The 14,431-nt window shown below is 45.5% G+C and overlaps 1 protein-coding gene across 1 annotated transcript in view; it reads left to right on the top strand.

Moving 5' to 3' along the window:
• LOC308142846 (inositol-tetrakisphosphate 1-kinase-like) overlaps positions 1-14,431 on the top strand; it is a gene marked incomplete at its 3' end in the record, with an annotated part of 29,582 nt that overhangs the window by 12,129 nt on the left and 3,022 nt on the right. Inside the window, exons 4-5 of the mRNA XM_080513436.1 lie at positions 3,912-4,037; positions 8,120-8,237. Coding sequence (XP_080369562.1) covers positions 3,912-4,037; positions 8,120-8,237 — 244 coding nt within the window. The remainder of the gene's footprint in view (positions 1-3,911; positions 4,038-8,119; positions 8,238-14,431) is intronic.

Below are 14,431 nucleotides of genomic sequence, written 5' to 3'. Positions count from 1 at the left end.
AGCGTTGATGGGCAGAGAAAGAAATGCCATGTTGATGTAGCATAATGAGCTCTTTAGGGAATACAGTCTGACTCCAACATGGCTCAGTGTTTCGCCTTTAAAAACTTTTTTTTTCCCATGTTGGCACACCGTGCAGAGAGTCTATGGCGGGTTATTATAGATTCTGGCTGATAAACATAATAAAACCTCTCGAATTGCATTGCAGGCTGAGATAAGAACATTCACCACGCCTCTGCCCAAGCAGTCTGTTCCTTCACTGACATTTGACAGCCATTAAGGAAAAATAACCAAAAGAAAAAATGTTATTATTCTTAAACACGTGCCAAAAAGCCTGTTTGTTTTCTTTCACCGGTGTATCTATAGTACTGTGATGAAGTGGTTTCCTTCAGTTAGTGTGGGTTTGTCTTCTAATCCACAAAGATGCTGGTTGAGTTCGCTGGTGGTTCTACATCGGCATCAGGTGTAACTGTGTGCAGTTTGGGAGGATTTTCAGTAATCCATGAAAATATGATCATTTGTATCAAAAAGCCTAATGAATTGGCAACACTGGTCACGAACAAGTTTCCCATGGTGGCACAGTTTAGTTAACTCACTGATTGTTATTTGGTTTCTGCTCTTCTGATTAGAGTGATGTGTTTATTTTGTTTACACTCTTTTTTTTTTTTTTTTTTTTTAGTGAAGACTAAGAGCAATGATCGCATTGTTTTGGGCACAGTCATTGAAACTGGAGCTGTGAACTCTTAACTTTGACCAGTTGGACAGTGGACAACATTGTGTTCTTGTTTTTGTCCCCACCCTTGGTTGTTCCCACCATATACTGACTAAAAATAAAAAACAAGAACTGAAGTGAATTTTTTGCACTTTAAAAGTATCATTTGTTTTTTATTGGATTTATTTAGGTTATTTTTCAGGGTCTTCCAGTTATTTTGTATTTAGGTTATTCAATTGTAGAATACTGTAGCTATTATGTTGAAGATATAAATGTATGGAACCAATTGGTTGATAATAAATGGGTCAGTTTTTCCTCATATCTACTGTTGCTGACTATTGTTCTCTGTTTGAGTAACATCACTTGCTCAAGCCTTTTCGAACATTCCACACTACAAAATGAGTCATAAAAGTATGTATGATTCGTGCTGACGTCGTATTGGATCAGTATCGGCCACTACTGCAAACTGCAATATTGGTATCGTATTGAAAGTGGAAAAAGTAGTATCGGGACATCCCCGGGTGGAATGCTCTCCAAAAAGTAAACATGCAGCAGCGTAACTAAGAAAACAGTGCAGTCATCAAACAAGAAGCCTAATTGTAAAGTACGGTCTGAACACAAACTAAAACTGGGAGCTGATTCCCCCTGAGAGGAGTCCGACCGCCGAAAGCTCCACTTTTAAAAGCTCTGGGGTCTTTTCCAATAAGCGGCACTCTAAAAACAATCTTGACGGAGCCTGGTTTTTAAGAGCTTGCACAGAAAATGGATGCCCGGGTGGAGGGAGCCTCGTACGTTGTTCTCGTCTCTTCTTCACTTGAGCAGGAACCACGGCTGAATTTTTACAATCTCTTGTGACGCGACCTTTGCAAAGAGGATCTCTATATCAGCTGATCTTTAACAGATGTCCCACTAATGTTAAAACCGACTCTGCCATGGGCTGCGCCCACGGTTCAGTTAGTCACCTATCTATCACACGCCCCTCGCAATCATTAACCAGGAGAGGCTGGCCGCGGTGGCCGTCCACCTTAAACTGACGGAAAACCGCATAGACTTTTACAGTTCTTGCTGTGATCCTAAGGTGTACCACCCTGTTGACTTAAGGGTCCGCACGGGACAAAGGACCAACGAGGGGCCCTTCGCACCTCATTTATTTGCACAGGTGTCGTCTTTCCTCAGGAATGATAACGTCACCTCAAGTTCGATGGGCGAGTTAATGAGTTAATGCACGTCTGTTCTAGACGGAAGACAAGGCCGCTTTTTGTTTGGGCTCGGTACAACGTCCCCATGTTTGCTCTGCGCTCAAATACAGAGATGATTTGTCCACAAAGTCTCGAGGCGTCAACCTCAATATTAGTTCAGGAACCACTCGCAGATCGGTTTGATCTCAGCGGGGGCCCAGAGCAGGGAAACAAGTGCATGATCACCTAAAAATAACAGCCAACATTTATTTCTTTAGTTCCAGGCCGCGACCACACCAAGGCAAAGTTTCCTGTATACACGAAACCATACGAGCAGATCTGTCTTGTCAACATAGAAAACGGGGAAATGCCAGCCTGTCGTGACACCACGGGAGTACACCTGCAGCATATTCAGGATGTGGGAGCGTCGCCTCTGTCTCCATTGTTGGGTTGTTGGTTCGCGAAAGTGGTTAAAGTATGTTTTATGACATCAGCATTTTTTTAGCTTCAGCCCTCCCTGGAAGCTCTCACTGCTGTTGACTGTCTCTGTGATGCGTTGTGCCCCTCAACCAAGCGAACAAATAGCTTTTCTTTTCTCAACTTGCGAATTCTGTCGTCTTCGTCAATTTAGCACCGAGCCACGTTGGGTGGTGTGGCGGACTGCCTTCAGCCCACGGGCCTCATGTTTGACACCCCCGGTTTCCCTGATCTGCGGATAATTCTCAGCCCGAAGCCTCCTCTTTCACACAGACCCACCTCTCACATTCAAAGGGTTCCTTTGTTTCAAAGCAGCAAACTGTCTAAAATACGGCGACAAGTTTTCAATATAAAACACTTCTCTTCCGCACAGACGCAACTCGGCCTGCTTCGTCAAAACACTCCGAAACACATCCCATCCCTCATTTTCCATACCGGAGGACTCCGTGCTTTCAGCTTCAACATTCATATTCTGTCTTCTGTGTGTGTGTGTGTGTGTGTGTGTGTGTGTGTGTGTGTGTGTGTGTGTGTGTGTGTGTGTGTGTGTGTGTGTGTGTGTGTGTGTGTGTGTGTGTGTGTGTGTGTGTGTGTGTGTGTGTGTGTGTGTGTGTGTGTGTGTGTGTGTGTGTGTGTGTGTGTGTGTGTGTGTGTGTGTGTGTGTGTGTGTGTGCAATCCTGACCCACGCAAGCCTGATCAAACTTGAAGCTCTGGTTTGACGACCTGTGAACCACTTCTCCTATGCAGACAGTCCTCCATTGCTGCCAAAACGTCAAATAAATGCGATTTTTCTCAGAGGCTGTCCAAATGAGCTGAGCCACAGTGAACTCCAGTGGAAGCGTGTGGAACTCGTGGAAAAGGAGGAACAAATTCAAGTAGTTGGATCCAAAACAAATGCAGGTGTAACGACGGACGATGTTGGAGTGGCAGTGATGCAGGTTTATCAGGAAAAGGGCAGAAAACATAGGTTACAGCGTTTTAATCTGCTTTAAAGTATAAATGAGGAGAACGAAGCTTGATAAGTTGTTTCCCCACTGCACTTTAAAGTGGCTTTTGAGTCACGGTGCAATCGGTTTGAAATGGTACGTTTTAGTGACACCTGCAGTTGGCCCGGACAGTTGTTTTGTTTTTAAGAACAGGGCTTTCAGGTGCAGCCAGTATTCACACTCATCCATATGCTAATTGCAGGTTTCTGCAGAGAATTCAGTCCCAGTGCTGCCGCCTACCTGGTCAGTGAACCTGCTGCACGGAGAATTTGAATAATCGACACCCAAACATCTCATACTCTTGTGTCTTTGTGCAAATAAGAAGACAGTGCTGTGAGAATACAGCAGGTTGAACAAAAGCGACGAGCTCAAAGTTCACTTTATAAATAAATGCGAAATGCTTCTAAGCGGCTGCAGGCTGTTAATTACTCGGTAAGACGTTTGGTGCCGGTCGTGTGTTCTTATTGACGTTACATCACACCTCTTCGAAATGAACACCGAACAGGGTTGGATTGTTTCCGTCACCACGTTGACCCTGGCCGTTCCTCCTCTCCTCTCCTCAGCTGGACCTGAGCCAGCCTCTGGAGGACCAGGGTCCGCTGGACGTCATCATCCACAAGCTGACCGACCTCATCCTGGAGGCCGACCAGAACGACTCGCAGGCCGTGCTGCTGGTGCAGAGAGTACAGGTGAGCAACTTCGTTGGTCAGCATGATCTCTGGGAGTGTGTGGAAAAGTGTCATTTGTGCTACGAGAACACTCCATGCTCTGACTTTGCTCTGACATTTTTACTCTCTAAACTGTTCGCCTGTAATGAAGGAATAGTTCTCCTTTCTGAGTCTTTCAAATAAACATTTAAAAGTAGACAAAGGTCTGGTCTGGTGTTAAAAGAGGAAACTATTTCTTTCTTTCTTACTTTCTTTCTTTCTTTGTCTCGCTCTATCTCTCTCTCTCTCTCTCTCTGAAAGACAAACAGGAAGTGGGAGTTAGAATCACTGTACCTGCAGGTCAATAGCAACCACTGATGCCAGTAACACATTGATTAGTAATGCGTTACTGGCATATCACCGCTTTTTTCAGTAACTAGTAATCTAACACGTTACTATTTCAAAACCAGTGATCAGATTAAAGTTACTTGTTACTATTGTCGTGTCTCGCAGGACCAGTTTCTTGTCTGCAAAGCCGCTTTATTATGAAACCGAACCAGCCGCTCCTCTGTTCTCCTCCACTGAGAAAGACACAAGTATCACATGCAGGCAGACACTGCATGGCCCGCCCCCTTCACCACTATCAGCCAATCACAGGCCAACCCGTTCTAAGAGTGCGTTCAGGTAACGCAAAAGAATTGGAACTAACCATTGTCATCCATTAACCTTAACATTGCAATAATCCCCCCCCCTTTTTTTTTTTTAATAAATCAATCAATGAAAGACTTTATTTGTCCAAGAGGCGGGCAAATAAAGTCGCATAGAGCAGGCAGTGTAAATAAATAGTAAAATAAACAGACGACAACTACATCGCTGGGTAAATAAATACCAGTAATTGTAAAAATGTGATGATAAAACCATGAGTCAGATTTAAATACGACAAAGAATGAAGGTTAAATATGTATAAACATGGTGCAGGAGGCAGGGTCAGTTTTTATGTTCAGATGATGGGGGGGCGTTGTTGGCAGCTGCTGAAAGTACCTAAAAAACTAACTTGTAATCTAGCTTACTTTTAAAGCAAGCGAAGTGAAGGTGAAGTAACTAAATTACTTTTTAAAGGAGTAACGAGTAATCAGTCATCGGATTAGTTTTTGAAAGTAACTGTGGCAACACTGATCGCAACACATCAAAATATAAAAACATCAACACTAATAATCAAATGGACTTCTAATTAGTTATTTCTGGAGTTTATTTGACATGTTCTTTTTCAGTGAAACCAGTTGATGTGATAATTACGATCTCCTCCCACTGGGTTGGTTGGTTTCTTTTTTGTTTTTGTTTTTGTTTTACACTCCTTAAATCACCCCACAGAGTTTATCAGGTGATGGTTGAATGAATAACGAGCAGCTCGGCGTCCTGGCTCTGCTCGCCTCGTTCTGGCTGTTTACCTGAACAGACCCGTCGCCTGTGATTACATTTCTGCTGGAATTATAAGCGTCGACACATTAGTAATATCACACAGCCGGGGACCATAAATACCCCTCTGTGTGGCGGAGGGGGACGAGCCTTCGTCTCTACTGCAAACTAAATGTCCTCCCGGGGATGCTGCTCGGTGCTTCAGTGGTCTGAAGCTTGAGGCTATTTAATGGTTTGGGGTTATTTAATGTGGTGTTGCGTGATCTTGCAATTAGACTTCATTTATATTGTTTATAGCAACGTGTCTTCAAGGAGACGATTTGTTTCGCCGACCTTTGCTCAGCACCGATAAGTGTTAAAAGTCGCACATAAATGCTTCCTTGCACTGTGCATTCACGATGTGCAAATTAAAATGACATGTTTTTAATATGAGAAAACTTTAAACCACGACCCTTTGTATTTATCACAATTCACGTCGTTTCAGCTCTTCACAACGTCATCACGTTACGTAATACTGAGAAACCCTCATGGTGAATATATTTGAGACTCAAAAAATCCTAAAGTTCACTGTTATTTCATTAAAAGCATCACATAATCCAAGTTTTCATTGACAGGGCAGGAGGAGTTGATAACAGTTGAGCGGCTCATTTTGCAGTGTTGTCCATTATTTTGCTATGTAGATTTCGTAGACTGTCTCACGCGTTTCTCTGTGACGGAGGTTCGAAGCCTGTAAGCATCACAGACATGTTCTCACAGCCTGTAGAACAGATTAGAGCCCTCGTTGGACCATATTCTCTCTGACACTCCAGACCATTTAATCTCCCGTGGAAACAGATCGGCTCCGTCTTCCTCCCACTCCCGACGTGCGTCTGGCGCTTCCTCCTCCCGGACACCTGCTGTAGAGCGCTGCGCCCCCCCCCCCCCCCCCCCCCCCCCCCATCTCCTCTGAGATGGAGAAAGATTCAGTGTCAGCCCTTATCCTTAAGCTCTAAACTCCTGGAAGACTAGTTTGGATTGATTTTTCTTTTTTCTTTTTTTTTTTGTGGCAACATTGTCCGTCTTACATAACTGCTCAAGTGGCTGTGACATGAGCGCTGCCCATCGGATCCCAGCAGATCATGTAGATGGCTCCTCCGTGTCGTTTGTTTACACGCTTCCTGCGTCACCAAAACCAGTTTCGTGTTTTTGTCCCGCGGGGGCTTCATGCCGTGGTGTCGCGTTACCGCGTGTGACATCACATCGCACAGCCAAGCCCCGCTTTGAAAGGCCGGCGCAGGACGACGCTTCCCCGGGAAGACGGCGGCACTTTGGCAGCGATGTCCGCCGAACGTGGGGAGCGAGGAGGGAGGTGGTTTAGGGACAAGGGACAGAGGCGGAGGAGAGGAGACGGGAGGGGAGGAGAGGAGGGGAGGAGAGGAGGGGAGTGCAGTTATGTAAAAGAGCCGACCCCACGCTGACCTAACAGCCGGCCATGCAGGGATGCAGTGATGTAACCTACATACACCCCCTGGCATACATCTCTGCTGTCTGCAGCTCACGCACACACACACACACACACACACACACACACACACACACACACACACACACACACACACACACACACACACACACACACACTCTGTTTACATCTGCACTTTGCATACGCGTACATGTTTGTTTGACATTAGTGTGACTGTTATGGCAGATCGTTCAACTTTGTGCCCCTTCACACTAATCGGCTCCTTCACCGTTTAAACAACCTGCAGAAACTGTTTTTTTTTTTCAATTAATTGATGAATGTTTGTTTTGTTTAATTGTTTTCTTACTTGTTTAGTACAGAATTAAAACATCTCGATGATATCCCACATTTGTTGTTGTTTTGCAAGTGACACGTCCGGCTGAAGTGAGACAAATTGTTCCCATTGCACTCTTCTTCTCACGTCGACATAATATTTGGGCCAATCGGTCCAACATCTTTTTATGCCTCTTGTGTACCAAAGATGTCTGAAGTCGCAAAGTGTGGACAGGGCGAGCAATGAGTGAATCCAAGTAACGAAGAAATTAAGAATTCACTCAGTCATCGTTGATCATTTTTCTATTTAATGACACATTTGATTAAATTTTAACAAACAATTGCAATTTGATGTTTCAAATTTCACTGAAAAACATCAGAAAAATGTTTTGAAAAAGAAGAGAAAGAAAAACCATCTGTACAATCAGTCTAGACGTGACCTGATTGAGTCTCGCGGTCACTGCTTCTAGTTTCTCTTTCACATTAATGGAGGCAAAAAAACACAAAAAACGTCACGATTCCAAAGATGACAAGATAATCAAATGACTTCAAACATTGTGAAAGCTAAAGTAACTGCAGACTGAGCTGAAACAAAGTGCAGAGCTGGCCTCAGATCAGTGTTTCCAGATGGGAAATGAAGAAATATTCAAAGCATTTCACATTGTTGTTCGATCTGTACGGAGCTTTGATCACTTGAGGAAGAAACATACAGGTTAGATGCTAAAACCTTAGTATAACTCTCTTTCTTTTAGTAATTCTCAGTTGTTTTAGTCCAAAATAAATGTTTGCATCTCTGCTTCAGGTGCCTTCTGAGATCGTCTCCTCTTCAGTGAATATTTTCACACTTTTGTTGTTTCTTGCAGCCTTAACCTTGCCCCCACGCTAAGCTAATTTAAAGGTGTGTGTGTGTGTGTGTGTGTGTCTGCGTTTGAAGGACTACATCGACGCCCACCCGGAGACGATAGTCCTGGACCCCCTTCCTGCCATCCGCACCCTGCTGGACCGCTGCAAGTCCTACCAGCTCATCCACAGAATAGAAAGCTGCATGCAAGGTGAGACGTGGCGGAATGGCAGCCGGCCAACACTGACTCACAGAAACATTTTCCCTCTGAGTCAGCGAGTCGGTGGACTTGCTCACGAGGTTGACGTGGGTTCGCGGGGAGGTCACTTTGAGTCAACTCTGTCACACGGACTGGGACATTGTCCTGAAGGTGCGCGTTGACCCCCCCCCCCCCACACACACACACAGCGAGCTGCAGGCCCATCTTGAAGGAAACGTCTCCATCCGAGAGAAACACCACTGGTGGCGTGGGCATTATGTAAAGCAGAGTTTGTCCAAACTAATGAAGTAACTGTTGATTCTGTGCAGTGTTGTTGAGAGGATGGAGCGAAGGCGAGTGCAGGATCTGTCTTTGCTCTTCACACGGGGAACTGAAGACAGCTCTGTCACTCCTCACTTGAATTATATCAGTTCGCGCTTCCAAAGCAGATGTTTAGTTCCTGCAGGTTCGACTTATATCTGATTCACGAGCAACGCCTCCCGTTTCAGCCCCAGTTGGACCGTATATCCAGGTGTAAGACGAGTTCAAACTGTTATCGAGTGATTATTTTCCGTGTTTCTCCGGTACTCACAATCGCCTCAGCAGGAGGTTCAGGATTAGAAACTTCTGAGTAAAAAGAAAAGCAATGGCTCGAAGCCGAAAATCTGCAGGAAACGACGAAAACCGTTTTCTCGCATTTACCACAGGCGTAAGGTGTAATATGAAGAGAAACTGTGAAGCCTGTCTAATTTTTCCTCCAAAAATGCTACATATATATGATCATTTAAGACAATTATGAGATTTAAAAGCCAGTTTAGACCTTTGTTAGGAAGATTTACCATCTTTAAGTGACTGTTAGTGCTGAGCAGCTGTTATTAAACATATTAAAACTCAGAACAAGAGCAAGACGGAGACCACACTGCTAAATATTTGGTTCTTATAGTAACTACGGAGCCGACTGACTTGTTTCCCATATTGTTGCCACCCCGTCTTTACAATACCTCCATTCCAATGGAATGGGATGCCCCCCGCATGACCACGACTTTCCACATCGGTGGCCTAAAAGCGCCTTGACCTGTCGTTAAATGTGCGTCATGTGTTTTTTTTTTTGTTTGTTTTTTTATCTGGGAGGAGTGACGACACGGACGCCGCCCCAGCTGGCAAAACCTGTCAAACACCTGTGACTCATCCGCGTTCCCCCTCGCCCACGGCCGAGGCCCGGGGAATGTAAACCTTTTTTTTTTTAATTGTTCCTCCACATGAAGGAGCGACGGTGTCACAGCCGCACATCCGAAGCGCGGGTCGGGGCCCGGCTCTGAAAATAGAACCGCCGGGAAGCGTCTTTTTTATCCAAACAGACATGACGAGTGTTACGTAACGGCGAGTGGAAGCCGCGTCACTCAGCCTCCCGGCGAGGGGGGGGGGGGGGTCGGGGGGTCGGTCCTGAAGAGGAACATGGCTCACTGGCTGCATTTACTGGAAGCTGAAGCCCCCGGTTCTCTTTTTACTACCCCGCTTTCCATTAATGCAAAGTACTCCTCTCTGCCACACACACACATTTTAACCCTGAAATCCAGTCGGCGTTTAATAGGAACGCACACGAGGCCGAGGATATTTCCGTCCGTCTGCCCGATATTGAAAACACAACTGGGTTAAGGTGGAGTTGGAGGAGCAGATAAAATAGGAGAGCGGTTAGAGTCTCCCTCGCGTTTCTTGGGGCACGGCCGCTTCCTCCCGCTTATCAGCATCAACCAAGCGAGTCCTGGAGCAGCTGCCAAGGCAACCCGGCTCTGAAAGGCCGTGGAGAGGCTGCCATGTTTCACAGTCTGCATGAGTCAGAGCGGCGCTCAATAGGAGGAAGCACTCCAGGTCGCGCTCGTGCTTCTCTCCCGCAGAAGAGCTGGTTTCAACCACCCAAAGTGGTCTCCTGCCGTTCAGCCATCCCGCTGCAAACTTTGTTTGAATTAATCCCAGAGTAATTGCAAGATTTAGCTCATCTTAAACGTTGTGTTTAAAAAGGAAAAGTGCCGCACGTGAGCGCTAATGGCTCAGTGCACGATGATTCATGGCGGCGTTTGTTGGATCTTTGGCTCCGCTCACTTTCCGTTCTGGAGCCAGAACGAGGCGACTGTTTATGGAATCCACTGCTTCTCGTGTTTACGCCACTTTTTTTTTTTTTTTTTTTTTTTGATATCTCGGATTGTTTTTATCGACAGAAACCGTCGTCAAGTCAACGCCTCCATAAAAGTTGAGCCTCTTTCCGTGTCTTTTAAGCTCAGGCCCTTGATTCCCCCCCCAAAAAAACAGACCGGATCAAAGGGAAAATCTTCCTGGAATATTTAGTATATTCATCAGGTTGTCTCCAGGTTCCCAGTGTGGGTTTTCATTGAACACAACCAGTCTTCTGTTCTGTGCAGGGGATCAATATCCAATCACAGCTCGGGCCTGAGACAAACACTGAGACGCATTAACGTTTGTGTTTTTTTTGTGTTTTTTTTGTTGGGAGTTTTTCCACACCTCCCAGTGCAAACCAAATGTAAATTTAACACATTCCACACCTATTTTTTTTACTGCTCTGGTAATTTTTCCATGACATCACGAGGATGGTTATGTGTTTCCCCCCCAAGTTTTCTGTGCAGTCATTTCAACCACGCTTCCCCTTTGATATGTTCTGCAAGAAGTTTTTTGGGGTTTTTTTTATTGACCAGTTTCACATAGAAATTGAAACTCTTTCCACGAGGCATTTACTGAAAAATGTACTGTGTTGACTCGTCTAAGAAGAAGAAGAGGAAAACACTCACACAATGTATTGACAGGACATATTATGTATATTAAGAGCCATTTGAAACCTTTAATCACAACCTATTAAATGTCTGTCGGCCCCGCAGCTCCGACTAGTGGTGGGAGGGTGCATGACAGCTGAGCTGTCTCCTACTTTTGCGTTTTAGCTGTTTAGATTTCCAGATCTCCCGCCTCGCCTTCACCTGCCCGGTCATCCTGTGTCATTAGTTAATGAGGCATTTGCTCAATGGAGATTTACACAATCACATTTCCTCTCCAGCTGAATGACTCATAATTATAATTACAGCTTAAGCCTCTGAGAAGCGCGACATTGAGAAATGCAGAGCCCCCGTCAGGACGCGGCCCGCGTTCAGCGTTCAATTTGAAATATTGGAAATCCTGCTGCTTCGCCTCGGGAGGATTGCTTTGGAGCGCAGAAAGAGAGGATGCTGGGGTTTCTAGGAAACAAGCTCTAAATAGCAACAAGAGCTTGAGGCTCTCCACCTAAACAGCGCCACAGTTTCAGTCCCTGTTGTTCTGCGTCTCACTCCTCCGACCGGAGGGAGCAGGCCGCTGGGGGGGGGGGGGGATTCGTTCTCTGCAGATTCTCACTTTTGGGTTTATTTAGTTGCGTGAATGTGGTGTCATGGAGAGGATGAATGAGGAAATGAAGCCGGATGTTCTGAAAAGATAAAAGAAATAAGTTTCAGAAAGGGGAAAAAAAAAAGAGGAAGTGGGGGGGGAGAAAAAGAAGCATCTCATTGTCAGGTCCCGTAAACGTCGTCCTCGGCTCCGCCGGGTCTACTGCAAGCATGCAGTGTTTAGACAGAGCCAGAGATTGATCCCCCCCCCCAACCCCCTTATTCCGAAAAAAAAAACCTCCGCCAGAGCCAAGCATGCACGCTATTGCAAACTTGGCCGCACGCTTTCATCCACTAAACCCAGCTGTCTTTATCATAAATCCTCGACGCGGAGCTTCCAGTGTCTCCCGTTTGACGAGGCTCGGGCTCTTTTGGTGGGGGTTTTTTTTTTTGGGTTGCTCATATTGAACTCCATCAGTCTTTGGGAACCCGGTGATGTAACAGCCCCCCTCCACCCCCACCACATCAGACTGTTTTTCTGAGCTACATTAAGCCTGCTATTCTGGTCCTTGTAAAATACCATCAGTTTGAGCAACGCTGTCGCAGCGATGACTGATGGGTAACCCTCGGAGCTTCCTGGTTACGGAGCATCGCGCTGGCGCCGGCCCAGCAGAAGGTTCCAGAGCACCCGACAACAAGTATCTCTCCCTGTGAAACAGAAGAGCAGGATTTCTGTCCCCGTTCGTCACGTAACGGCGGAAAGCGTTTTAACCGTGACCGATCTGTTTTGGCCCGCTCTATTAAATAAATGAAAACCTTCTGCTTGTTTGTAAATAGCGTGGAAGCACATGTTCGGTAGCAGAGGGGCTGCGGGCCATCTCATTTCTCATTTACAGACGCAGTATTGACCGAACTCATCGGAGGGCGACGGAAACAGTCATAGGAATCACACGGCCTGTAAACACGCCCGCGTTACATAAACCACTTTATTCGGAGGTAAAAGTCGCCATCGAACTATAGACACTTACATAACGGGGTCAAAGTTAAATCCGGATGGAAAAGTTTTTTCCCCGCATGTTTACAACATACAGTTTTGGTTTTATTCATCCCCGAGGAGTTTGTTTCGCCAACTGTACGCACTTTACGTCAAAACGCCTTCCGGAGGCTTCCTGAGCTATTGCACACACGTTTGCGCGAAAACCAAGATCGACTGCTTCAGTGTGAAGAGGCAAACATCAGACGTCTCAACAAAACATCCAGCTGTTGAGTCACGTCACATGGAACTCTGCACAGGCTCTGACTTTAGACTAAAGACTTCTTCCCTCTTTGATCCATCACAAATGAAAATCCTGGTTTTTTTTGCTGTCCTTGTTAAGAAATCTGGTTGAATGACAGAAAAGAAGTTCTGTTCACGTCGCAGTGTAAATTGATTTGTGCTTGATTTTTCCCACAAAGGGACTTAAATGTATCTCAGGACGATTCAAGTTCCCCCGCCAGAAAACTGTCAATCTAATATCTTTTAGTATCAAAGTTAAGAATAATCGTACTTCATCGTGTGGGTTTAAAAGAATTAGTGTGATGTTCGCTCACGTTTGTTCAATATTCATCTTTATAATAAACACTATTGATATCAGGCTATATTGATTAATATGATATTGACGGCTTACAGTTATTGTTTTGCTTGACTTATTATTTCATACATAGTCTTACTTTTCTTACTCCTTTAGCTTTTAGCTCCTTTTTTAATAAATCTTAAAGATAATCAACCACAGCAGGTGAAGGGTGCCACGTAAGGGACTCCAACCGACAACCCACTCGACATTTTGACCTCAGCTATGTACGTGTAGAAACTTTCATCGTTCTCTTATCATTGTAATTTGTCTTTATTTCACGACACACACTAAATTCTAAAATCCCCCAAAAAATAAATAATAAAATTACAATTTCTCCAAAGAAAGAAATGCATGCTGGGACAGTTTTTTTGCAGAGCAACACAACGTTACCCAATGTTTCCTTCTTTTTTTTTTTAGAAATGTGCCGTTGTGTGCAGTCAGTGCTGTAGTTAATGTCGTCTAATGAGATTCTGCTGACCTCAGCAGTCGCCACACAGAGTCCCTCCAGTGTGCGAGGCCCCCACGGCGCACAAAGCCCGCCGTGTTTCCATTGTGTTTTTGTCATCAGCAATTTGCCCGCTCTGGCTTCGGGGGGCCCCCCATCCTCCATCCCCCCCTTTGCCGATTTCCTGCGGCGATCTCTCCGACCGGCGGCCTTATCGCCGCCGCCGTACCTCCAGCAGTGGGGGGGGATGACACGGCATTAATGAGACTGGTCCGGCGCGGCGGCGAGCTGAAGCAGGATGTGGCTTCCTCTCTCTCGGTCTTATCTGACGCCGCCACTGAGCGCCGGGATGCAGAACACGCCAACGCTGTGAAATGACGACGCACCTGTTGGTGGACGGCTGATGACATGTTGGTCAGGCGATCGAGCCCATGACTCTTTGATGTAACGTTCCTCGTCACGCCACTTCCTGTATTTCTTTATTGTGTGTGTGGGTGTGGGTGTGGGTGTGTGTCGAACATGATACAATGTGGAAATCAGTACAAAGTGCACACTAAAGTAATGTGTGTGTGTGTGTGTGTGTGTGTGTGTGTGTGTGTGTGTGTGTGCGTGTGTGCGTGTGTGCGTGTGTGCGTGCGTGCGTGCGTGCGTGCGTGACCAAGTACAAAGACATTTTTTTTTTCATAAATAAAAGGGTTTTAAGGTCAACAATTGATGAAGAATCTAATATGAAAAAAATTGCGTTACACATTTATGTAATGCCTTTAAAGTACAACATGTGTTTAT

Source organism: Blennius ocellaris (genome assembly GCF_963422515.1).
Source record: "Blennius ocellaris genome assembly, chromosome: 17".
Classification (NCBI taxonomy): Eukaryota; Metazoa; Chordata; class Actinopteri; order Blenniiformes; family Blenniidae; genus Blennius; species Blennius ocellaris.
The sequence above is the reverse complement of the archived record's forward strand: the minus strand, read 5'-3'. Positions and strand labels throughout refer to the sequence as shown.